The sequence below is a fragment of the Calliopsis andreniformis genome, unplaced genomic scaffold (genome assembly GCF_051401765.1).
Source record: "Calliopsis andreniformis isolate RMS-2024a unplaced genomic scaffold, iyCalAndr_principal scaffold0022, whole genome shotgun sequence".
Taxonomy (NCBI): Eukaryota; Metazoa; Arthropoda; class Insecta; order Hymenoptera; family Andrenidae; genus Calliopsis; species Calliopsis andreniformis.
In genome coordinates, this window is record NW_027480432.1 from 11,913,022 (window position 1) to 11,939,684 (window position 26,663).

The window sequence follows — 26,663 nt, forward strand, 5'->3', positions numbered from 1 at the left end:
TATTGATTGTTTCGTGATGTTTAAATTTTCACTTACTCATAATAATAGTAAAAATAATCAAATAAAATTTAAATAAAAAGTTTTGGCATATTTCGTAATCGTTTTACTGTTGAGTACAGAAATGAAAATTTTTGATACGCGATTATCTAAACGTAGGTATATCTATGGTTATAAGGTAAAACGATATAAGACACATATTTCTATTTTAGAGATATTGCCTTCCAAGATTTTGAATCTTCAACCTGTATTATAGACTTGTACTTTATTATAATTACATTATTTACCGAAAAAGTTCTTTCAATTTCCTTCTATCAAAATTTTGATTTCGTTGCAATTTTCCGAGAGCGTAACTTTTCGTCGTGCGCATCGAAAAGAATAGGGAAAATAGGAAAAACTATAGGTTACAGGTTAAAAAACGATGGTAATGATGAAAAAAATGGTCACGAAAGGTAAAAAGAGTAAATGTAGTTGTAAAATAAAGACAAGTAAGAAATGGAAGAATAATAATGCTGAAAGTTTAATTGAAGTTCAAAATATAAAGTAAATAAGAAACTTACATTTGTAGAACGTGACTTTCTAGGCATTTTTCTTGAAGAAAAGAATTTGGGTACTTTATACTATTCTAACGTAATGTTTAACTTCTCTTTCACAATATAAATATTTAAAATTTGGGTGTTCGACTTCAGAAACGTGCTAATTGATTGCAAATATACAGTACGTGCACGTACATATTTTTACACGAAATACATATTTTTATATATTAATATATTTATACAGATAGTGGGTTAAAATAAATAAATATATTTTCACAGCAAATTAACGTAGATTGAAGCGCAGTACGTGTTCGTAGAGTGCGTGATTCGGAGGACATGTACACGTTTGTAGTTGCGATTTCTTTGTTCCTTATCTCGAACACGAAACCTTACATTACGATCGTCCGAGCTTGTCATTTGATTTGTTTACTTAGGATGAGCGCCTGGCAACCAAATACATCATAAAGTAAGTTTTTTAGAAATATACGTACAAATTTTTCTGTCTTTTCCTACGTTTCTAAAACTGAACACACTAATATTTTTCCGATAAAGATAATATCAAGTATGACAATAGTCAATTACTTTTTATTCTATAATATGTTATACTGTCGATGCATTGTTGAAATAAAAGGGTTTGCCATTTACTATTATTTCAAACCTATAACAATTACATTTAAACTTACTACGTATATACTTCAGATATTCATTTATATATATGAATCATGTATTCATTCTTAGTCTTCATTAATTTATTTATTGTCATTTATTAACAATTAAAAGAAGTAAAATTAAAAGAATTAAAAGAAGATTGTAGCACATTGTTTACAAAGACAAAGTTAATTGATTTGAATAAGCTGTTATATGATAAAATAAAAAATAAATCAATTACGGTCGTGTTAGGTATTTTCATTGGAAACATCTCATTACAGTATTTTGTTTAATTACCTTTTTAGAAACGTAAAACAGTAAAATAACAAAACTTCATTTTATGTTTGAGGATAGGTACCTTATGTTTACTGCTCTTAGCTGCCATTACTTCTCCTAAACAAACAAAAGTTAAGCAACAGGCCTGCCTTTGACAAGCTAAATATGTGAGCTCGACCAATCTCAGGAAGTAGTGGGGATAAAGACATGCGGTCTAGGAAACTTCGAAACACGCGATTTGGGGGTGACCACTGTATTGTCATGGATTTGCTTTACCTTAGGTATCTTAGTTCTAAAATTTCCAAATAAAGAATTATTTATGTCCTATAAAAAGTCTCCTGGGAATTATTAGAGGATTTCTCATTGGACACGTCTGTTACTGTTTTCGATTAGCGGGAATTCTTTGTATTATCACAAATATTACAAATCTTAATTAATATTAATAGTATCTGGAATTTCTTCCTCCGAAATCCCTTTTCAAAATTTGGTAGATAATTGATTCTAAAAATATATTTCGAAGAACATGTCTTTCAAAAATATGGATCACTGGGCTAATACATATATTATCATATATTAGCCAATTATTCGGACAAGCATTAACGTGTGCCGATCACGTGTAAATACATATTTTTTCTGCAAATTCAAACACTGAACTATAGGATAATATACAATTATAAAATGCAATACACAATATCATGCTTTTCAGGTGAAGCCTGTATTAGTTACGAAACGTTTAAAGTTGTGTATTTTATGATTCAATTTTTTAATTTTACGAAATCAATATGGATTTACAAAACAATGAAACATTTTATAAAAATTTTGAAATACGTTCCACGTAAAAATAAAGATAGTGTTACTAAAAATCACGGTATAAACCAAAGAAATGAACTGATTATGTCCCTATTCTTGTGATGTTAAAAAGGAACTTCTGGTATAATCCGCTAGGTGCTCTAGTGAGACACGCTTACTGTTAGAATTTGTAATGGACCATTCCATGGGAAATCGGACACTTTTTGTAGTACTATCTCGGATTTCGTTGAAATTTAGATATATTGGGGTTTTAACGATACTTCAGGGTATTTCAAAGGATTTTTAAAAATTTTAATAATTGTTTATTTTACAGCTGTTCGAAGTATAGTACTAACTTTTTTCAAAAAATTATAACTCTTGAATTAGTAAACTCATGAGAATGATCTTTCGAGTACTTATATTAAAAATATAGGAATACCGAAGAAAAATAATTTTTTAATAAAAGAAGTTTTTTTAAGTACTTTTTTTGCAATTGTTCTAAATAAATATGATTTTTTAATAGCGGGAACACATTTAGAAATTTGAAAAAAATAAGAATATAGTAATTTAATTTCTTTATGGACATGTTTTCAAAAACACGAAGATTTTGATATTGGCAATATAAAACTTGATTGAATCTGACGCTGCATTGCGTCTGAACATATGTGGCCCAAGTCTTGAGACACTAATGGCTAAGCGACTATACCTACTATTAATGGAGTTTTTGCCAGATATAATACTGTTAATAAATATGTACACATTTTTTATTAGTTGCACTAATTATTGACATTTCGAACGAATTTTTACTAATCATTTACGAATTATATGTAAAAACGATAACGTAGATTATGACAATTGCGAAGAAATAGACGTTCTTTTAGTTTTTAATGTGCTAGTAACCCGTCAAATTTCATTATTATATCTCCCTATACTTTTCTTTTAAATAAAAAACCGTTTGAAGAAAGCTTTTATTAGCACAGTCTGGCTTTTATCTTTTTGGATCAACGAAAAAGTTGCTTACGGAGCCACAAATTAATGCCTGATGATATTCAGCATGCGGTGTCCGCATGGTTCAGGAGTCAATTAAAAGAGTTTCTTTTTTCTGGCATCTAATAATAAATGATATACAGTATTTCCCCGATATAATGTCACGACTCAAGAACGGATCTGATACTATTTCGTTATCTGTATCTGTTTTGGTTATTTACAAAAGGAGTAATCTCATTAATTTTGATATTCTTCAAATACGTTGTAAAGGTCATCATTCTGAACAACTTTTCTCTATACGTGTTACCGCCGCTCGGTTTTAACTTCTGAGATATTCGTAAAAAGCTTTATTGGATACGTGATTTAAGTAGTTAATTTCTAATCTTTTTTTATCGATCATAACCTATGATCAACACATGCATTTGTGTCGACACCGACAAAGTCTGTAATAGAAGCATGCAAAAATTCAAAGCACCAGTTCACTTTCATCCTGTCATAGAGGAAGTAGGAAGTGTATAACACCTTTACATCCAGAATATTACTACAATAACTTAACTGCGTCTTAGTTTCTTGTTTTTATTTACTAATTGCAAAAAACAAATTCGATTTTTAACTTCATTCATTCTGCTGTCTGTACCTGACTGTATTTTGCCTTAAGAATTTAATTTATTGTAAAATATTGTTATTATAAAAGTTTGTAAATCTGTAAAAGTGTTGGAGTAAACTCGAGTAAACTTGTAATCAACAAATACTGCGAAATTTCATTTCTAAAAGTCAACTAATAAGGACTATGGCTACATGACCGAACAAGGAGAAGAACCGAAGAAAAAGAAGCCTCAAATCATTCTGTTGCGGCGATATTTGTTGCCCTCGAGTCTCCCGGTTAACAGCACATGTTCATCTCATGGTATTTATTGAAATTAAATAAAAAAAATCAAGATTCTGCCGCAAGACTTGTTAATATTGAGAATAGACAATAAACACACAAAGTGAATCAGACAGTCAATGTACTCAAACTGAAGAACATAAGAATTCCAAATAGAAAGCGAAAGTTACTTTGTTTCAACCATAAATATTTCGTTATGGAAAAAAGAAAACAAATTTGAAGATCAATTAAAGAGAAGTAACGAAGGCGGGAAGAAGCAACGTCGTGAAGCGCTGAAAACGCATGAAGCGTGAAGCAACGTTCGAGTAAGAAACGAACATTGCAAAGAGGAAAGTATCGAAAAATGGTAAACAGTTGGAGATCGTCATATTGGAAGGAGAGGCAAAAAACAATAAGTGACGAAGAGAGACTGCCCGAAAATGGTATTAGTGAAGATGACGGTAATAATAATGACGGCGCATATAACAACTATATCCATAACAACAAATCAAATAATAACGCGAGTGTACAGTCCAGAATAAAATGATAGCCCACACAACGTTTCGTTTATTTTTAAATGTACAGGGTGTAAACAATGTATGTGGTAATATTTTAAAGCATATAGGAAAGCTCAAATGAAACACAAAATGTCCCATGAAATAACATCGGACATGCCTCCATTTTGCAATAATAATGCCTTAGACTTAACATACCTATATTCTAAGCTAACAATCAGAGAATTCTTTAATTTTGCAGATACAGTACCGTCCCACAAGAAGGCTGCACACTGGAACTGTCCGCAACCTTATTGCGGGAATCGTATACTATTTTCTCTGCCTTTCATCCTCGGCAAGGTACAGCAATGGACAGAGACGAGCCATAATAAATTTCGTTTGGCACTGTCAGAGTACATGAGCTACAGGAAAAAGACGGAATTAGGATACTGTAGCAGGTTGGGCCGTATTCAACCTACACATTGTGTCTCTTAATTATTGATCATCGTCACATGTCTCAGAAAACACATTTAGCGATTCATATCTGCTATACTTCGTTCACTAGGAGAACGCAGTTGTCGGTTGACGAGTTTTCGTACCCTTTGCGCAGTTCACGCCTACGCTCATTAGTTATTGGCTCTGTCACTCCCGAGCACATCCCTACCCATGAACCCCTTGTTGGGCCCTTGGAGGTTCTACCATTTCTAAAGAAAGTCACTTCTTCAAGTGTTAGCGCATAAACGGTGTGAAAGAAATTTTGAGCAAGCAAACGATATTCTTTTAGATTTTAGTTTTCTCCGAAAGTATTAATGCGGCTCTGTTAGCAAATAAAAATCTTCTTGAATATCGTCTCTGTCGACCGAAAACGTACTGGTACTAGTCAGAATTCTTACTGCGTTGCAATACCATAAACGACCCTAGATTTCCCGTGTCATAAACTACCTGGTCGCATCGAACATTTTGTAGGAAATCCAGGAAACAGTTCTACCGTTGCTGTTTCTTAATAATCAAATAAGCTGTGGATTCTTATACATTGATATTTCAATAAATATTGTTTCTTAATAGATAGAAACATTTGTTTCATTTGGACACTAGGTATACAGAGTAGAAAGAAGCAAGGCGTGTCCTTTTAGGCTCTTGAATCCTTCACCAATCTCAGTGGAAAAGTCAGTCGGGGCAATGGAAGCCATCTGCGTGAAACGACTGCGTTCTCTCAGTGAACGCAGTATAGTTAGAGTACAGCACCACTTACATCTTCGGATTTTTCTCGGGCATCGAGCCTTGGACCCTCAGGCCCTCAGATTAGATGGTATTTTACTACTGGTTTCTCTTATTCAAAATCACAAGATTGCAAACTTTGAGGTCATTTTCAGCGCTACGATTTCGAAATCTCGCTTTCCGATTTTCGAGTTATGTTAGAAATTGATTCATCTTGGCGAGATCTTTCTAATGATATGTAGATCTTACTTCACGCTCTTTGGATCAGTTTACATCTTAGAGACGGTACATTGTTCTTGTTACTAGGAAGTCGAAATAAAAAATTTCAACAGATATATTCTTACTTTTTATATTCGTGATCCATTTCCAAGAAACATTTTTGATGTTTAAAGCTTTAGAAACGTTAAACCGTAAGAGATTCAACAAATTGTATAAAAACATTTTACTCTTCTTTGCCCTTCAATGCACTGTAAAATTGTAGAATTCTCTGATTGCTGATTTAGTATGTTGCTATGTTAATTTTAAGGTATTACTATTGCAAACCAAGGCAAACTGGTCACTATGTTAGAGGACATTTTATGCTTCAATTTGGATATCCTATTACTCCTTAAAATCACCCTTAAAATCACCCCTTAAAATATACCAAGTAGGCAACTAAATAAACATCGTACATATAATATGTACATGTATATTATCCTTAATGTTAAAATAATTATTGTTTATAACTACAATTAATGTTTTAGAATGAATAAAAAGTGCATGACAGCGATAAATTGGAGTGTGGTTTGTAAATATATTTCTCTGCGCGGCCTGTGTACATGCATAGGTACTTAAAGGTTAAAGTGAGAAGAACTATCCTAATTCTGTCTTTTTTCTGGCATACAATACGTCGACAGCGTCCAGAAAAATTTACAGCTTGTCGCTGAAACGAGAGGACTACCGCCGCTGAGTAGTGGAGATAATCGCAAGCTTGTTCCAAGATCTAAAACTCGGACTTATTGCGAGACAGTACTATACATTGAAAGACAAAATACAGTAAAAATGTTTTAATACATATTGTTGTATCTCTTACTGTTTAACTGTTAAAAATCTTTAAAAATCTAAGATCGATTTCCTATGAACATCTCGGATTTTTAATTAAGAGATAAAGCAAAATGTATTAAAACTTTTTTCTTCTCTTGACCCTCTTGAATGTATCTACAAAATTACGAATTCTCCGATTATCAATTTATCGTATAGACATGTTAACTTTAAAACATTGTTACTGCAAAACGGAAGTTTTATACCTTTTATACCTCAACTTAAGTTACTTGTTACACCCTGTATACTTGTAACACCCTGTAGAATACTTTAGTGAACGTAGTAATAGAATTTTACACAATTTTACTTTTATCTAGAGCTTTTTCTCTACCCCTTTTTAAAATAAAGTAAAGAACCGTACACTTCAACACGAGTCGAATATTGTACCTAGATATGCATTGTACACTTCTGCTTTCACAGATAGCTTAGTAGCAACTAATATGAAATTTAAGACGCACTAATATCTCAAATGGACTATCTTTTTGTCTCGCCAATTTCAACTTTTGTTTACAAGTTGTTTACTCGCCATTTTCAAATTTTATTTTTTGCACGCTTCTAAGCAGAATTGTCCAGCGTAGGGGCCCCTCATTGAGCCCCTCAGGAGCCTGCTTCTCCTTTCAATAGTTCTGTTGCTCCACCAACACATACGTCGCTCGTAGTTCGTAGTGTTTGAACTTTCTCACAAGCAGGGACACTAACATATCATGTTGGCCTTCATAGCGTGATGTTGGTTTCTTTGACAATGAAAGCGGGAGTGGGAGAGCTTATAGGACTCGCAAGCCCTCAAATACAGGGTATTTCCAAATATGTGGAACATTTTTGGAGGATATAGCTTTTACATACATAGACTGTGAAAAAAATTCATATGAACATGTTTGGAAATACTACGTGAAACACTGGCTTAAATCCCGTAAAAATAAAAAAAAACGTGAGACACTTTTGGAAGATATGTTTTAGACACAAATAAATGAAAAAAGTTCAAATATACGTATACTCGAAAATACATAATTTTTTAGTTACGCGCTGCGTAAAACACTTGCTAATTTTATAAACAAAGATGTTCGATGAGCTATCGTTTTGTTCCAGATTGTATAGGCAGTGACAACAAATCTTTTAGAATTAAACGGGTCCGATACAGTTCGTCTAAAGACGCCATTAATTTAATCTGCCTAGCGACTAATAGAAAGCTACATATGATTAGACAGCGGCGCGTATTTGGATTGTGACATAAACTGTCATACCGGAATTCTATTTCAAATTATGTTATACTTTAATTATGCAGTTAAACTCTTGTATAATTTTAGACTTTTGATGTATTTAATTATTTTTTGTTTTAGTGAATAAATATGATTTTTTCTACTTATTTCGTTAATATAGTATATATTTTTTCTCTAATCCATGTAACTTGAAGAATACGTAAAAGGACTTGTATTACAAAATAAGTTACTGACACACAGAGTAACTGATACACACTGAAAGTGGTACAATTCCATTCTTATGTTTTATTGTTGCCGACACAAGTTTACAAAGTAGATGTTAGTTTTCCAATTTTAGAATAGTAAACGCACAATTTTTGACGATAAATTTTCGATACAATAAAACACCTCAGCCGTGCAGAAGCCAAAGTAAACATTTCAAATTTTTGTGTCGATATCAAATAATCTGCAAAATATTAAATAATTTAAAGCTTTAACTTCGATAAAGTTGATCAATTTGACTTTTTGTTTTCAATGTATGAATAAAATTGTATCACTTTCACTGTTTGTTAATTAATTAACAAAATATGGAAATAAATAAATGAAAGGCTAGACAGAATACCAGGCAGTCAGTATCTTATTTGCGAGTTGTGTATCTATTGTTCCAAAAGCGGCAAAATGGTTATGTATACAATATCTTTGCAAATTGATGGACTCGACAAGAACTCCCTGCGTCTTCACTACAATGTTCAACTCATTAGTTTTTTATTAGTACACGATTTACGAAAAAAGTTACGAACTATTCAAAGAATATCCTGTATTGCCATATGCAGGGACAAAAGGAGTGGGGGTACCGCAAGGTATTTAACTGCATTGCCTGTGGTACCCCCACTCTTCTACACTATGACGTCACTAGAAGATATTTTGTTTTAAAACTCAGTGTTAATACCTGTAGTAGCATGTACTAAGGCCAGAGTTCCAAACATTTTCTTTAATTGTCTGTAATTCTAGAAGTAATGATAGTATTGTATAAACTTTTTCGCTTGTTTTAATGTGTAGCTTTATCTCCTAATGTATGTTTTTCATATTTTTGTTTCGTATAAAACACGCATTCTAGAAGTCGAACCCCAACATTTTATGTGCTTAAGTCTGAAAAGAGTGTATCTAAAAAGACAAAGCGTTTAGAACTGTTTTACTTGATTTCGACACAATTTTATTGTGCACCAATCGCAAAATTTTCTTTCCTTATTGTTGTCTAAGATAAGGCTTTTAATCGATATTTTAATCCACATACGTAAATTCGTCACCGATACGACACATTTTCGATACGTGTCCGACGCCATAAATTTGTACATTGCCGTCATTTGTACACAGAATCAATTCGATCTCATAGATAGATAGAAGTAACATAACCTACTCGTTACTCGTATACAGGATATTTCAACTGAAGGAAACTACCTATATATTTTCTTTATTTTTTATGACATGGAAAATGTTTTAGACACAGGTTGAATGATTTCAAAAAAGAAATACCATGAAAGACAAATTTTCTTGTCGGGCGTTTTTAGATTTTTCAAGGTCATCGGTATGTTTTTGTCGAAGATGCATGTACTTTCTTCTATTGTATCTTGTGGAGGATGAAGAAATAAATTTGAGTATGCCTGCATCATTATCTTGAACACCAAAAATGTAATGGAACTGTAGGACAATATTAAACTGTGGACGGTGAATGTTTGGCACGAAAATTTAAATAACAAAATAATTGGATCTTAGTTCATTAAGATTTGTAACATTTTTATCAGGAGATCTAAAACAATTGGTAGAAGATGTATCATTTTCATTTTGATAATTTTTAAACGAAAATTATCATTTTCAAATGTATCAGTTTGTGCAACTGTTACGAGTCCAGACAGGTTACGTAAAGCAACTATGAAAGGGCTCGATTCAAAGCTCCTTTTGAGACCTTTAACTTTGCCTGAAAGTCACCATGCAAGGGCCGATAGGCATTTCCGTTGCACCCAATTAATAGAATTCTCTGAAACTAATATCATCGAACTTTTCTCGGAAACTCTGCGATGCAGTCAAGTCCCCACTATTTTTCCCATAGATTTTTGAGTGTGAAAGGGCCAAGAAATTCGGTCTAGGGTCATTCCTATCAATTCGGTTCATTCCTAATCCAGTTTGAGTTTAGTACGCGGCTTAGGCTGGGAAGCAAGATCGAGCATTAGTTCTCCTTCGAGCAGAATCTTAGAGTACAGTACGTAAAGTAAAGTCACTCTAAAGAAAGAGGACTTAGTTCCGCGATACTTGAATTCATAAACACTTATATTTCTTTGAGTCAAACTTAAACTCGTAATAATACACATTTTTATAATGTTTGTTAAATTGGACTTAGTTCAATCAAAACCTTTTCCAAAATCTAATAAGAAGCGAACGCGTGACGATCCCACAATATTATATCTTTTCCGCTCGAGATATATTATAAATTTGAAAGTTACGAGGCTATACTAACAGCTTCGCAATCTTTGCGAAGGTTCCCTTTCCTAACCTACAAGTGGCTCCCAGTGTTGGCCATTGCGCACTGGTTCGTCCACGTCCCACGACTCCTGGTGAGTACAAAGTTACCCGCTGGTTCGTCCACAGTCTTTATTTCATCCTAGTGGCTCCCGATACTCACCAAGTTGAGCGTTGGTTCGTCCACGAAAACGTATCTAAACCTAAGGTGGCTCCCAGTGTTAGCTGTTGCGCACTCGGTTCGTCCACATCCGTGAAGTGGCTCCCAACGAGTACAAAGTTACCCGTTGGTTCGTCCACGAAACAATAACAAAATTCCAAAAACCCTGACCCTCGGTCAGACTATCTGGCCCTCGGCTCGTAACAGTACCAACATGATATCCAACAGTATTTACGGGCAGCTATTCGGGTATTGACTATAAAATTTTCAATTTCTTGTGTTGAATGTAACCGAATCAGAAAGTGTATTGCTATTAGGGAACATCATTTTGAATATTTATGTTATAAACAATAAGTTCACATAACATCTTAACATTGTTTTATAATTTCATCATTTTTCCTGTTTAATATTAATTCGAAGTTCATGACCCAGGCATAATCAAACATATTTTTTTATCCACTACAAGATGCAACAGAAAAAAAGTCTACTCTTCTCTAATAGAAAATATAATTTGACGATCTAGAAACACAAAAAAAATAGTCTGCCATTGTTCTGAAACCATTTATGTGACACCGAATTGTGCCATAAACATTTTTCATGTAATTACAAACAAAGCAAATAATTAAGTGACCTCCTTCAGCCGAGATACCTTGTATAATTTTGAGCATTGAACCAGAGGTGAGTAGGGAGATTGCCAATGATCGTTAGAAAAGTGAGGCAGATTTGATAAACTGTGGTGGGAACTTTTTAAACTATTTCGTACGCTCATTTGTCTATCCTCCACGTGTGGTCTCTTTCTAACGTGCGTAAAATTCGACAGCTGACTACTAGAAACGCCTCTTCGAATCTGTCTCGTTTTTTAACGACTATTGGCAATCTCCCTACTCTGATGGAACATTTGCGTATGATTACTGAACAGAGTATAAACTTCAAATAGCAGCATAAAGCAGAAAAGAAAGTTTATGTTCACTAAACATGCAAAAATTATTCTAATTATTTAACATTAAGAAATTTTTTATGCAGTAAAATAGACTATATACAGAAACAATTAAATCTATGTTATAAAATTCGTAATTTATATGAAATTTTCATACCTCACCAATGAGAGCATTTTGCCAGACACGAAATAACATTACGTATGTTTTATCTCTTGCTCCAAAAGATGTTAGAAAAAACTTTTCAGAGGCAGTACATATCGAAATTGCATTAGGAATAACACGGGCAGTTTTCTCTTTGGTAATAGATGTAACATCCTTCCACCGTAGTGATACTAAGGTTTCCCAACTGAATATATTTGCATAAAAGCATACATAATTTTGAGAAACATAGAGCCTTCCATGAACTAATATTTCACGCTGCAGTGCACATGAATAATCTAAAAATCATGCATTATCATATATATACATATATATATAACAGTTATCATTAACTATTAATAAAAATATTGTTTATTTTATAAAATGAGTTATCGACTATTAAAATGTAAAATATTTCTTTCACTTTTAATTTTCATCTACAATGTTTTCCTAATACATTCATGTAAATTATAATTAAATGAAAGCAAACTACAATAAGTTCTCGCAAGTTGGCCATGCCATAATTTCAACTCGAATCAGAATTTGTGTGATGTATGTCATTTTAACATTATTCGAGATAAGGTATGTGCAGTAGCTATTAAGAAGTAAAACACGGTATTCTATATTTTTCATCGCACCTTTGCAAAGTGCTCCCATCGACTTCCGTCTTTCTTCCGATTGAAACGATACTAAATAACATATAAATCGTATTATTTTTAATCAACTGGACTACAAATTTTGTAAAACAGTTTCATATGAAGTTCCGTTAACTGTAAGCATAATTATTATTTTGGTTTCATCTAAATACAATTATACATAATTGTCCTAAGTTTTATTTTAGTTTCATTTAGAAGACACAAAGATTTTTTTGTGAGATTCCAATAAGATATGTACAACTTGGAAATTCTTTACTTCTTAATACTTAGTGCTAATTCTTGCTATTTGCTGTCGATTATTAACGTATACTGTTATTACTTAATCAATTAAATGTCCAATTTTCCGATCTTTTATGTCCTATGTGATCCTAAATGGCATTCAAATTTGTTAGTTTATGCGAGAAATTACTGTATGCAGTTTTATAGAAAACACATTGTTTTGTCTTTAATTTGAAAATATATTTTTCATAAGCAAAATGTTACAACATAAATAATCAGTTACTTAATACTAATTAGTGTGATGATGATTAAATTACTTTTAAGTAAACTTTAAGACAATGTAATATTATTATTAGTTAATAACTACGTGATTTAATGTTTATTTAAGGACAGTAAATAAATAAATATACCTTAGATAAACTTATGATACTTAATATAATATTAAAATTATATCATAAAAACTTGATACAATTCGCGAGAGAACTATTACTAACAAACTATTTAAACCTTATGTAATTTCTCTAGTTCTTGAGGAATATTAAAAGTTATTTGATTATCATCGATAAGCGTTTATTTAGCCACAATTTCAAAGGTGAAATATATGTAGTTTGCAGATATTATTTGTTAAAATATACAACTGTTAAAACAAGAAAGAGTATTATAGATACATATATTTTCCAAATGTAGTAAAAAACACCTAGGCAACATAGAAACAATCTTTCCTATAAGAAATATAAAATCTTATTTATAAAAATTTGTTACAGACAAATTCTGCTTGTCTCTTGTTTATTTCAATGTAAAGCTCCCATCTACAGATTCAAAAATTCAGATATTCCTTCCATGTTTCCTATTGTAAGACATGCACTTTTTATTCCTGTCAGAATATTACTTGTTTAGACCATAAAGCTGGATAGGTTTATCATACACATACAATCGACCTGAACCAGCGATCTGACCAGATAGACCCAGAGACAGTGTCTAACTTGCTGTTCGATGACGTCACGAGGTAGAGAGGGACGTTTCAGAGTGGAGTGCAGATTGTCCCACCCAAAATGATTGCTGGAAATTTTCACTCCACTCGAAAAGTTCCCTCTCTACCTCGCAACGTCATTAAACAGCAGGTTTCGTGCCATGCCTGGGCAAACCTGACAGGTGTAACAGATTATTTTAAATTTAATCAAATCAACTTCGACATAGAGCCACAAACGATTAAATTTTTTAATTTTCTGATAATAAGATATCGTTGATAGGAGATATGTGTTTTTAAGTAATTAAATACGCATGCTACAATACATACGCACGACACTTGCCACTTGTCACATACATAAAATGTTTATTTGAATAAAAAGTCATTTGAATAGCCAGGTTGAAATGGTATTTAAAAAAATTGAAAAAGTGTTATCTACCGATTTCAGTACTATTAAATTAACAGACAATATGATACAAGTGTTACGAAATTTAATTAATTCGTTCAGAAGAAAGTGGTAACAAGTTAAACGAACTAAAGCGAAATTCTTTCAACATTTTAACAAATGGCTGAATGTTTCGTTTTCCTTTCCTGAATTTCTAATAATTACAGAGACACCAACAAAGAGAAGTGGTCGTCCCTCTTGGGATTGCTCGGATAGCTCATCTTACAGAGAAGATAAAAACGGAAGTAAGGTGATGATATTCGTTTGCTTATTCGTGAAGTTTAGAATAGTTATTTCACGCTAGGCCAATGAATCTTCGTATTTCAAGCAAATTTCATGCTACAAAAGTACTACCCGTCCATGAGAAGAACGGTAGCGAAACAGTACAGGGCTCAGGAGGTTATTCATCGATCTCGCTCTCGACAAGGATCCGTTGTTGATCTTTATCACATCTTTAAGTCAATAGGGACAATACGTATGACGATAAGTCAACGTGTAAGACTTCTGAACTGGAGTAGGGACCTACACGCCAATCAGACCTGCATTTCTTTGTATAGCCTTCTTTTTATAGGTGGGCAGTAGTGAAAGATACAAGGTTGCTGAAGGAATTCCGTTTTTCCCATTTAGGAGGAATGGGAGAAAAGAGTGGAAGAAGCCCCACCGACCCATCATATTGCCTTTTCCTACTTCTTCCAAATGGGAAAAAGAGAATTCCTCTGACAACCCTTGTCAAAGATATCGTATTAAAAACTCCAACTGTTCAAAGTACACAAAATCTGTGGAAGCAATTGCAGAAACGACTCGATCGAGTGAAACTGCTCTTTCCTAGTTAATTGAGGGAAAATGTTAGAAGACGAATAGCAAGGACTACGAATTGTTAGCATGGAATACAATTGTGAATTGTATTCATCGTATAAAGCTGTATTACAGGAAAAATGTAACTGGGATTACGATAACAGAGTGCAGTGTTGAACTAACACTGCAAGCATTACTAGATCATACTACAAGAGCAATTTTGTAGACGCAAAATGAATAAACATTTCTTATAAATTTGTCTGTACAATGTTAGATGGTAAAGTATGTAACGCAGTGACCTCTACTATATCTACAAAACGTTGTTATTAATGTAGAGCAACGTTAAAACAAGTTAACAATATTGCCAAATTTTAAAGAAAGAAGTGTACAATGATCATTTGTATTTTGGTCTGTCAATATTATATGCGTGGATTGGCTTTCTGTGAATGTGAATGATCAATAACTTTTTGTTACATATGTGATCTACATGAGTCGCCGAATTCTTGTAAACAAACGAAAATTTTATCTAGTAGTTTACTGCACTGTGTTGATGAATATTAGGCAGTATATGAATTTGAAATTTTATGTAAATCATCTGTATCTATACATGTCTATAATTTTTCCTCTCTATAAGTAGACGTTCTAGTAGCAAGGATTCTGTATTTACGACCAGTATAATTCGTATCAATAATTAAAGTGGGATCATGAGCAGACAAGAGAAAGGTTACTCAATTTTGGAAGTGAGAAGCTGATGGTATAATCTCTTTTCACAACGTTATTTCTTCTTTGGAAACATATCAATTGACCCGATCATTAAGTCTTATATATTTTGTTTACAAAATTGCTTATTTACTTTGTTAATGCAACAAAACGAAAAATATTCGTCATTCCTATTTGTACGATATTATGTAGCTGCAGCCATCGTTCATTGTTGTAAATGCATAAAACTTTTTTTTTTTTTCTATTTCTAGTTTCTATTCTACAGGATGTAATATATATATATATACGTTTCAATATTTTAAGGGATGGTGAAGGCCCCAAATGTGCTATAATATGTCCCATAACATAGTGTCTGACCTGCTTCTGTTTTACAGTAATAATGTTTTAAAGTTAACATGTTTATACGGTGAACTAATAGTCGGAGGATTTTGTAATTTTGCAGATATATTAAAAAGAAGCAATATAAGAAAAAAGTCTTAATACGATTTGTTGTATTTCGTACGGTTTAACATTTATGTTTAAAGCTTTAAAGATCGAAAATACTTACGGAAAAGAACAGAACATAACCTACACACATGAAATGTAGACCAAAAAAAGGCCGGTAGCTAGCTGTTCAAGATGATCTAGTAAACTAGGGAGCAGGGATCGTTTTAAAATAGGAGTCTCATTAAAGGGATTGTGTTTCTGAGAGTCTTAACACGTGATAAGGGCCTTCCAAAACATACACAACCTTCTCAACCAACCGAATTCTCTAGGTTAATGTACTCTTTCAATTTGTTTGTCTCGCCAATATGCACAAGCTACTCTTCGTTTCAGAACATAATATTCACTTCAAGGCATTGTTGATGCAAAACAAAAGCAGATTGGTCACTATGTTATAGGATATACTTTATGATCTTATCCAATTGGGGTATCCTATCATCCTTTCAAATTTTCAAACGTAATATGTTACATCCTGTATAATATTCTTTTTTATGGATTGTATTTAAAAAAAATTCCATTAGTTAAAACATCGGTATTGCATCAATAATTCTTAAAACGGTTTTGCAGATACCTGAAGCTCCAATTGCGATATTCATTTGCAGCCAGAATGATTTTTAATTTTATATCAAACGACAGTCTATCATGATTAACGATTTTGTGAATAGCATATACAATTCATCCTTTTAAACTTCTTTGGTTTCCGAAGAGTCATGATGAATATTCTTAAATTTTTATCGTGAAAGTTGTCATGCAGAAAGTATTCTGTATCTTTTACCATTGTGTGTCCTCTGAACATTTTGATAAATTTCTCTACTAATTTTTCACCCAATAATCTTGTAGACTCGGTAAATTTTTTGGGTGTATCGATGCAAATAATATCTAGTTTTATTAAGGTTTCTGCAAACATAAAGTACCACACTATTATGAAAATTATACAATAAATTATAAACTTCGTTATATTATACTAGGAAATTTTATAAAAACAATTACCATGAAAACGATTACATAAAATATATATGTACCCTGAAGTATTCAATACCATCTGTCACATTATTTTTTGAGAAGCTAAATTTTATAAAAGAGTTTATAGCTTCGATTATTAACTTATTTGCCATTGAAAAATTATTGAAATGTTTTACGCTAGACTGGACGTATTTGAAATTTATTTATTTATCCTTATAGAGAACTAATTTAGTTATATATGACTAATCAAATAATGAAACAGTTTCGTTTTTTAAATCATTTTATAATGAATAACATCCATTACTCGATAGCAAATTTATACATACTTACTGATGTAAGTAAGACTTGATGTAAGACTTGATGTAAGACTTGTACAGCGCAAAATCGTAATAGTACTACAGTTAAATATTTGTACAATTTCGTAATGATGGAGCATTCTAATTACATTCGTTATATGTATTCAACCAAAAGATACTCTTACCTACCATGCGATAGAGACACTGCACAAATACAATTGAGCAGCAGTTAGAAAACATGAAAAATGCAGTACAAAACATTGAAATTGTTGATGTGGACTAATCCATGATCATGGATTATAAAATGTTCTTTTTAAAAATGGAGGACCCTGTGCCATTACGAAAAAAGTGAAGACCACTATAAAGTGATTGAATATAGAAGAAATATTACAACCACATTTTCAAGACCGCTCATGTAATTTCTTCTTGAATCATTTAGAACAGTGAAATGTCGTTAAAACTAGCAAAATGTCGCGATATAAAGACATACTTATCATCGGTAGGCTCAATTTATCGTTCATATTTCCAAGATTTATCAAAGAAATATAAAGAACTTAATAATAAAAAATGTCTAAACGATGAATCTAGAAGTAATGAATTTTGGAGTAGTGATTAACTCGAATAGACGAACTTAAATGCAGTATTCGTTTTGTTGAATATCGTCATGGTTTTTAGAGGTATGTGAGAATCCGGAAATATGAAGTTGAAACTAGATGATAATTATTTTCAAGATCAACTCTTGAAAGTACGTATGGATTACGCTAATCGGGAATGTTAATATTCTCGAAAATATTTGAATTCTTCAAACTGTCGGGTTCTTGAAAATCTCAAGATGTCTGAATATTACTAAATATAATTATGATTCCAAATTTTCCATATTATAAGCAAATTCCTATAATATTAGGAACATTTTAGAAAGATAAATTGGAAGCAAAGCTTGAATTCTTGAGCTTTGTTACATTTCTGAGAATCCCGAAAATTTCTGAGTTAGAGAAAATTTTCTTTCTTCTTTATGTCCATAATATTTTTAGCCATAAATTGAGGTTTCTTGTTAACAAAACTTTGTTAAATAAAGATTACGCAAACGCTTGTGAAAGTCTATAACCTGAAATGTACTGTATGGTAGCGCAAGTTATGAAGAACTATTGACACAAAAGTTTCTTCTTTGGAGTCTGTGCACCTTAAGTCGAAAGTTACAACATTGGAAATTTGCAAGTAGTACAGCCGACGAAGTTTATAATTTTCTGAAATTAAATTTTCACATTCAAAACGCGATATTGATAAAGATTACGTATTGTTACTAGATGAAATGAGCATTACACCATCAGACATATAGGTATGATCCATCTACGATTAAAATGTGTGGAAATGCAACACTATCTGAGTATAACCTAAGTAATGTTGCAACCCACGTTTTAGTTTTGACACTAGCGGAACTCAGTTCGAGGTGAAAACAGGCTATTTCGGAGGCAGCTGATGCACTCCTAATGGTTATCAGAGATAACACTATATATTTTTTGATACACTATTTGATGCATCTCGTTATGCCTTATAAAAAAATATTAAACTATATTTTGGAAAAATCATTAGTTTGAGATATATGTTAATTTGAATATTGCGAAATGGTATTAATGTTCGGCTGACTAGACTTGATGTCGCGCTGAAATGAACAGCATTCACTTTCCTTATTTTACTTTGTCATTGTATTCATACAGCAATTATTTTATTATAAATTAATATTGGATACCTTTAAGGGTATAGAGGTAGTAAACTCGCATATTACGGGGGAAGGAGGCACCAATTTTAAGCGTGAAGAGTTTCGGAAAGAGGGAATAAGTTTACTATTTTATAACATTTTTTTATTTTTAAAAAATTGAAGAATAAAACTGAAATTTACATTTATACTATTGTCATAGGAAGTCTAAATTTCTAATTTTATAATCACATATAAACAAAAAATCGTTACTTATTTTTTCACGTTTCAGGGTTGTGCCCTTCTCCCCCATAACATGTGAATTTTGTACCTCCCTACGCTTAGAAGTATACAATATTAATTTATGATAAAACAATTATTGTATGAACACAATGACAAAGTCAAACAATGAAAATAAACGTCGCGTGTCTCAAGGCGACATCTATTCTAGTCAGAAAAATAGTTTAATACTTTTTAAGTATTAATAACTAATAGTATACCAAAAAATATATGATGTCATTTAGAAAAACTAAGGTTACTCATTTTTTTAGTAAAAAAAAATGTTTCGGAAATGTGACTTATTGTAGTTTATAGGCGACAAAATACCAATCAATTTTATGTATCAACTTTTTCTGTCAAGTTCTTTCAAACGGACAAAAAATCGTGAATACCATTACGCTATACAGATCTCTGTAAAGCAGGGATGGTCAAGTACCTGTGAGGCGAGCCCGAACGGCCGAAAATGCCCGGAATCGCTCGCGAGCAGTTTCAAGGCCGACTTCGGCAGCAGAGTGGGGAGCCGTCGAAACTATTCTAAGACCGTTCCTTAGGGAGTAGGGGCGCCACTCGGGCTAGGCCATTCGTGAGCGATTTTGAACACTGCTCGCCGCTCGCGGGCACTTTCCCTGAGCATCACTGCCGTAGAGGGTGATCACTTTATCTGAAAACCCTTCACGTGTGGGCAGTATTTAGAATAAATGTAGTTAATGCACTGACCATCCGAGTTCTTAATCTACTTCTGTCTTTTGTCTTTATTTGTGTTACTAAAAAAAGAGATCTTTCACAGTCGGCGTTAAGGAGGATTCACACATAATCGTAAAGTGACGGCACAGTGACGTCTACGAAAGTGCTAAAAAATATCATTCTCTGGTTTTGGAACGGAATGGTTCACACAAGGCCGTGCTTTTCTTTCTGTGACTGTAAAGTGAAATCGCGTTCGCGTATGCCCAGATTGTACTATTAGTGCCAGTGGTAAAAATATCGTTCCCTTGTTTTGGAATAGAGCGGTTCATACTAAGCCATACTTTGCCGTCCGTGTCTAAGCCGTGGAAGTTAAGTTTTCTTTGCAAACAATACTTGCTTTTTCACTGAAGGCCTCTTGAAATCGGTCGAAGGAGACCTTTTTTCATAACCTTTCGAGTACACGGGTCGAACGCCGCACAACAAGAAGCCTCATAGTTTAAACATTTCAGTTCCGAAGACAGAGACAGCAACAGGTCATCTAGTAATGAACATTCTGGTTTCTATGTTGTTTATTCAATCTTCACAGAAATGTCACCGATCGATTCCTGCTGTTTTTCTGATGAAAATAATAGTACCAAACACGATAGAATTCTAATTATTTTTTCGGCTTCTACTGACTAGAAAATACTGAAGACTATGGTCCGAGTAGGTCTGATGGTCAATAAAATTACGGCCACGACACTTTTATGACACGATTATGGCATAGTATGGTCAAAGTACTGCTATGAGTGAATAGACCATTAGGATATAGTAGCAACATACATAGTATTGTTAATCGTTCTTTTATATAGCAGAAAGTAAGAGTCCAATCTACATTATTAAACATTTATAACATGTTTATCAAATATCAAAGAAAACTTTGCTAAAATAAACTCCATTTGGTCTCTATGGTTAATAACATTTAATGCTATATCTGGATCCAAAAAGTCTAAAGATTTTACGAACGTTTCACACTACACCTGTGTGTACTTACGTTTTCGATCTTTAAAGCTTTAAACATAAATGTTAAACCGTATAAAATGCAACAAAATGTATTAAGACCTTTCCCTTCTATTGTTCCTCTTTAATATATCTGCAAAATTACAGTCCTCCGACTCGTAGTTTATCGTACAGACATATTAACTTTGGAGCATTATTACTGCAAAACAGAAACAGATCGGACAAAATGTTATATATTTTTTTACCCATGTGGAGACCCCTACCACCCTTTAAAATATAAAACATATACATGTTACACTCTGTACAAATGTAGTGTACTTATATTATTTACTTTTTATTCACATAGATTAACTACATATATTTTGTAATCACTTTTGTATTTATATGCATCACTTAAGCGTTCGTATAATTAATAAAAATTATTTTAAATAAATTAATATTACGCGTATTTGAGTTCGTCTTTATTTTCTTTATATTTTATTATTTGTTAAAAACACGTAAACATTTATTGATTAATACTATTAACTTAATAGTTACTAAGGTTATGGTACACTGTTTGATACAAAATTGTAGCAGTCGACGCGACACGACCTCACCACTTTCTAAAAAGGGGTTTCCTCTCTACTGTCGTGTCAGCCACTAAAGTGAGGAAGACGCGTTTCTAGAGAGTCACAGGAGGTTCAATCGGACATTCGATAGCAACCTTGCTCGCGACCTGCTGGCGACCGATAGCTGATGGCTACGTTGGGCCTCTCAGCTATTGGATGTCATGTGACTGTTTAAAAGAAAAGCGAGTGTTTAAAGAAGGTAAGCGGTCCAACGTTGTATTGCTAAAGAATAAGAATATTATTTCTAAAGGATTTGTCCACGGAATGGTGAATGCGCTTTGGTAAGAGGATTGTGAGCATCTCGTGAGTTTCTTTTCAAGGGTATTTATCTTTTATTAACACATATGTTATAATATATATTCTGCAGAAATAGATAAAGATACATCGACACATATTTATGAAATACAACGTTAGTTGTTTTCGGATTTATCCGTAATAAGTATTTTAATTTAAATTTTTACCCGATATAATATGATATAATATACAGGATGGTAGGAGACCCAAATTGGAGCACAGAATGTCCTATAATATAGTGTCCGATCTACTTTCGTTTTGCAATAATAATTGCAGATTAATGAACATATGTTAAGACCCTCGTAGACACGAATTCTTCAATAGGACTCCTACTATAAAATGATCCCTGCTTTCTAGGTCACTGGATCATTTTGAACAGCTGACTGCTAGCAGTCTTTTGGTCTAGACTTCATCTTTGTGTGTTATCTACGTATGTTCTTTTCCACAAGCATATCCTATTTTTAAAGCTTCATAAAAGCTAAACCGTATGAGATACAACAAGATGTATTAAGACCTTTTTTCTTCATTTCTGTCCTTCACTGCACCTGTGACACTACAGAATCTTATGATTGTTAGTTCAGCTATAGATATGTTAGCTTTAAAACATTATTACTGTAAAATGAAAGCAGATCAGACACTACTATTCCTTAAAATGTCAAAGGCTATATTTATTACACCCAGTATGATATAATACATGTGTTACAATTGTATTCGGATTTATCCACAATAATTAATCAATTTAATTTGTGCCCGATATAACGTAATATATATAGTATAATACATGTATAAAACTCCCACAATGTACTGTAACGCGAACCCCTTTAATCCGCGACGGACAAATGGTGACCTGGAGAAACGGACACACGGACAGAACTGGAGAAAAAAATCTTGAAATGATAAGAGAATATCGACATTATACTGCAATAATACAATTGAAATTTAAATCTGAGCTATGGATACGGTGATATTTACGATTAAAATCTTCCATATAGAGAACACGAATAAATATGGACGATCGCGTCGCTATGGTTCGTACAGTAATGTTGCGGACGAGAGCCGTTTCGTCTACACGGACGAGAGCCGTGGTTTATCCCCACTACCTCGTTTGATACGTGCCACCGAGAAACCAATTCTTGGAACCATCGCGTTCGAGCTCGACGCCCGAGAAGAAGGACGTCATAAAAAACAACGATAGCATTAGGGATTTAAATAGGAAAAATTGAAGTTTCTTATTCGCAAACGGATTTTCACGCAAGTAACGCCAATCGATTCCTTGTGCTCTCCCGATTAAAATGATGTCAAACACGACATGATTCCGATTATTTTTAACAAAGATACATAAAACTTGGTTTGTAGAACGAAAGGTCATGCTCGTAAACAGACCCGGGCGCGACTCTCGTCCGTGAGTGGTAGTCGATTCGACGAGCGCGGCTCTCGTCGTAGGGCTAACTCCCTATTATTCCCTCATATTTTTGTGTTTAATTATTTAATGACTGAAATTATTAAGAAAATGAAAGCGTAATACAAAAAGTATGTATATAAGTTCCGTTTTAAATGTTTAGAAATTTTTATTTTTTTATTTTTAATATCTTCTTTCCGACATCGATTAAATATAATATACATAAATTCTGTTTATGTCATTTTTAGCTCGTAAAGAACTGATAGAAAAGTAACTTTGACGATTCTCCGTAACCGTCGCAGGGTTCCAACGTTTATTATTTAAATATCTTTATTATAAATAATAGGAATCATGTCGTATTTGATATCATTTTTATCGGGAGAGCACAAGGAATCGATTGGTGTTACTTGCGTGAAAATCTGTTTGCAAATAAGGAACTTCAATTTTTCCTATTAAATCCCTAATGCTATCCTTGTCTTTTCTAACGTCATTGATTTCGGGCATCGATCTCGAGCGAGACCCTTTTTTTTGCTTCTCCGATCGTGTACCAATTATCTCGGCGACCGAGAGCAAAGGAAGCCGAATCGACTACCAGTCGCGGACGAGAGTCGCGACCAGACCCGAGAGCGGCTCTCGTCCGCAACATTACTGTAGTCGATTCGACGAACGCGGCTCTCGTCGTAGGGCTAACTCCCTATTATGTATTCCCTCATATTTTTGTGTTTAATTATTTAATGACTGAAATTATTAAGAAAATGAAAGCGTAATACAAAAAGTATGTATATAAGTTCCGTTTTAATGTTTAGAAATTTTTATTTTTTTATTTTTAATATCTTCTTTCCGACATCGATTAAATATAATATACATAAATTCTGTTTATGTCATTTTTAGCTCGTAAAGAACTGATAGAAAAGTAACTTTGACGATTCTCCGTAACCGTCGCAGGGTTCCAACGTTTATTATTTAAATATCTTTATTATAAATAATAGGAATCATGTCGTATTTGATATCATTTTTATCGGGAGAGCACAAGGAACCGATTGGTGTTACTTGCGTGAAAATCTGTTTGCAAATAAGGAACTTCAATTTTTCCTATTAAATCCCTAATGCTGTCCTTGTCTTTTCTGACGTCATTGATTTCGGGCATCGATCTCGAGCGAGACCCTTTTTTTTGCTTCTCCGGTCGTGTACCAATTATCTCGGCGACCGAGAGCAAAGGAAGCCGAATCGACTACCAGTCGCGGACGAGAGTCGCGACCAGACCCGAGAGCGGCTCTCGTCCGCAACATTACTGTATCACTGAAATATCGATCTGCGTTACGGATCCAATGATATTTACGACGAAAGTTTTCCATACGCAAAAATCCAGTAAATATGTACACGGATGTACCGGCTACGTTCCACATATACTTGGCGTCGCGGCATTACCGTACCACTTGATTTAATTTTATAAGAAACTCTAAACGTGTAATTTATTGAATATTGTAACATATCCTATAAGATCACGAACTCCTCACTCCTGCGCAACCGCGAAACCGTTAGTTACCGCCGCGGCCGCAAGGCGGCCACCACACAGATCGCGATTCCGCAATAAGATACACGAATCGCGGAACTAATAAGCAGTTGTGGCGGCCAGGGAAGAGCATAGCATACCAGCCATTTGTAAACCTCTGACACGTCCCAATGGGCACGTATATGCTATCTAGCAGCTGACAAAAGCCCGTTTATCTTCCAGTCATAGCGGGAGCCATTCCACGCGGATCATCCTTGAACCTCCGTGACAACAAACCAGATGCACGGCGGATGGCCAAGGGTTAACTGTGACGCTACGATGGTTATTGGTGAGACCGGGGCACTTGATCTTAACGAAGACTTATTTTTAATTTGTCGCTATCAATCGTTACCAAAGTGCCACAGTGGTCACCTGTGACGACCAATATAAATACTCCCGTGGCGTCCTGAGCGAAACATGTGATTTCGGCGTGGCAATCAAAGTGTTAAGGGTTCTTTATTCAAGGCCAAGTGGGTTAGGCGCATATCAACCCTGAACCTGCTCAACCACCGTCCCAGTCTGCTTCCTGAACACACCTGTATAAGAAAGCAACCATCTAGAAGTCTCTGACTCCATCATTGTTGCCAGGAGTGTCCCTGACTCCATCATCGTTGCCAGGAGTGTCCCTGACTCCATCATCGTTGCCAGGAATGTCTCTGACTCCATCATCGTTGCCAGGAGTGTCCCTGACTCCATCATCGTTGCCAGGAGTGTCTCTGACTCCATCATCGTTGCCAGGAGTGTCTCTGACTCCATCATCGTTGCCAGGAGTCTCCGACTCCACCATTGATACCGGAAGTCCCCGATTCTACCGCTCGAACCGGTTTTGGGAGTCCCCGCCTCCAGCCGAGCGGTCAGCGCCGATCGCGGAACAGCGGTTCCAGAACCGACTTAGCAGGGACAGCGACTCCTGCCTCGTCTTTGGTTAGCGGCGATACCACGCCGTCCGATTCCGTCGCGTATAGATTAAGTTTAGCCAATAAAGAATATTCGTAACATTACCCTCGCCTCGTTCATTTGTCATCGCGAACTTGGCGTACCGACTGAGTCGGCACCTTCTTCCCCGTCCTGCAGCGACCACGCCGAATGTTCATAATATTGTTAAATATTTTATGCTTTTTAAACTTCTTTTTCTTCAAAGTCTAATTTATGTCAAATTATGAAATATTTATATGTTACTTTAACTTAGGTATAATTCAATTAAAATTTATAGCAGTGATTTCGTCGTTTTGTTAATAATTGAAACAGTCAATGGGACTGATAGTTATTGAAGTAACAGTAATGGATAATCTTAAAGTAGCAATAATTGGAACATCCACTCTATATTTACATAATGAAAAAGTTCTGTAATTTAATACACACTTGTATACTTTTCAGTGTTTGGGTAAAAGTACGGATGCGTATACGAATGTAATATTACAGTGAATGGGGAATTATTCCTAGTAACACCTTTGCACAGTATCACAAAAGATATAGATATATTTAACATTTTTACAACAGAAGTCGTGAAATATACGTTTTGGTAAATATACATGTATTGTAATGGATAGAGCAACATATATAATCGGAAATGACAAATTCTTAGTTAGATTGTTAAAGAAAAATTGTATTAATTGTTTTGTAGTTCATTGCATAATACATTGAGAAGTACTATGTACAGGAAGTTTTTGATTTTTTTTCTGCAGTGAAATTATTAGAAACAAAAGTTACTAATCTTCTCAGAGGAGGGAACCGCTTTTTGAGTCATTGAACATTAAAATTATTTTTGCAAAAGA

The 26,663-nt window shown here is 33.9% G+C and overlaps 1 protein-coding gene across 2 annotated transcripts in view; it reads right to left on the reverse strand.

Annotated features, from left to right (window-relative positions):
- Window positions 1-26,663, reverse strand: part of LOC143186751 (protein Aster-B) — a 43,721-nt gene that overhangs the window by 6,781 nt on the left and 10,277 nt on the right. For both annotated transcript variants that reach the window (XM_076390494.1, XM_076390493.1), the window contains exon 4: window positions 11,855-12,135. In XM_076390494.1, coding sequence (XP_076246609.1) covers window positions 11,855-12,135 — 281 coding nt within the window. The remainder of the gene's footprint in view (window positions 1-11,854; window positions 12,136-26,663) is intronic.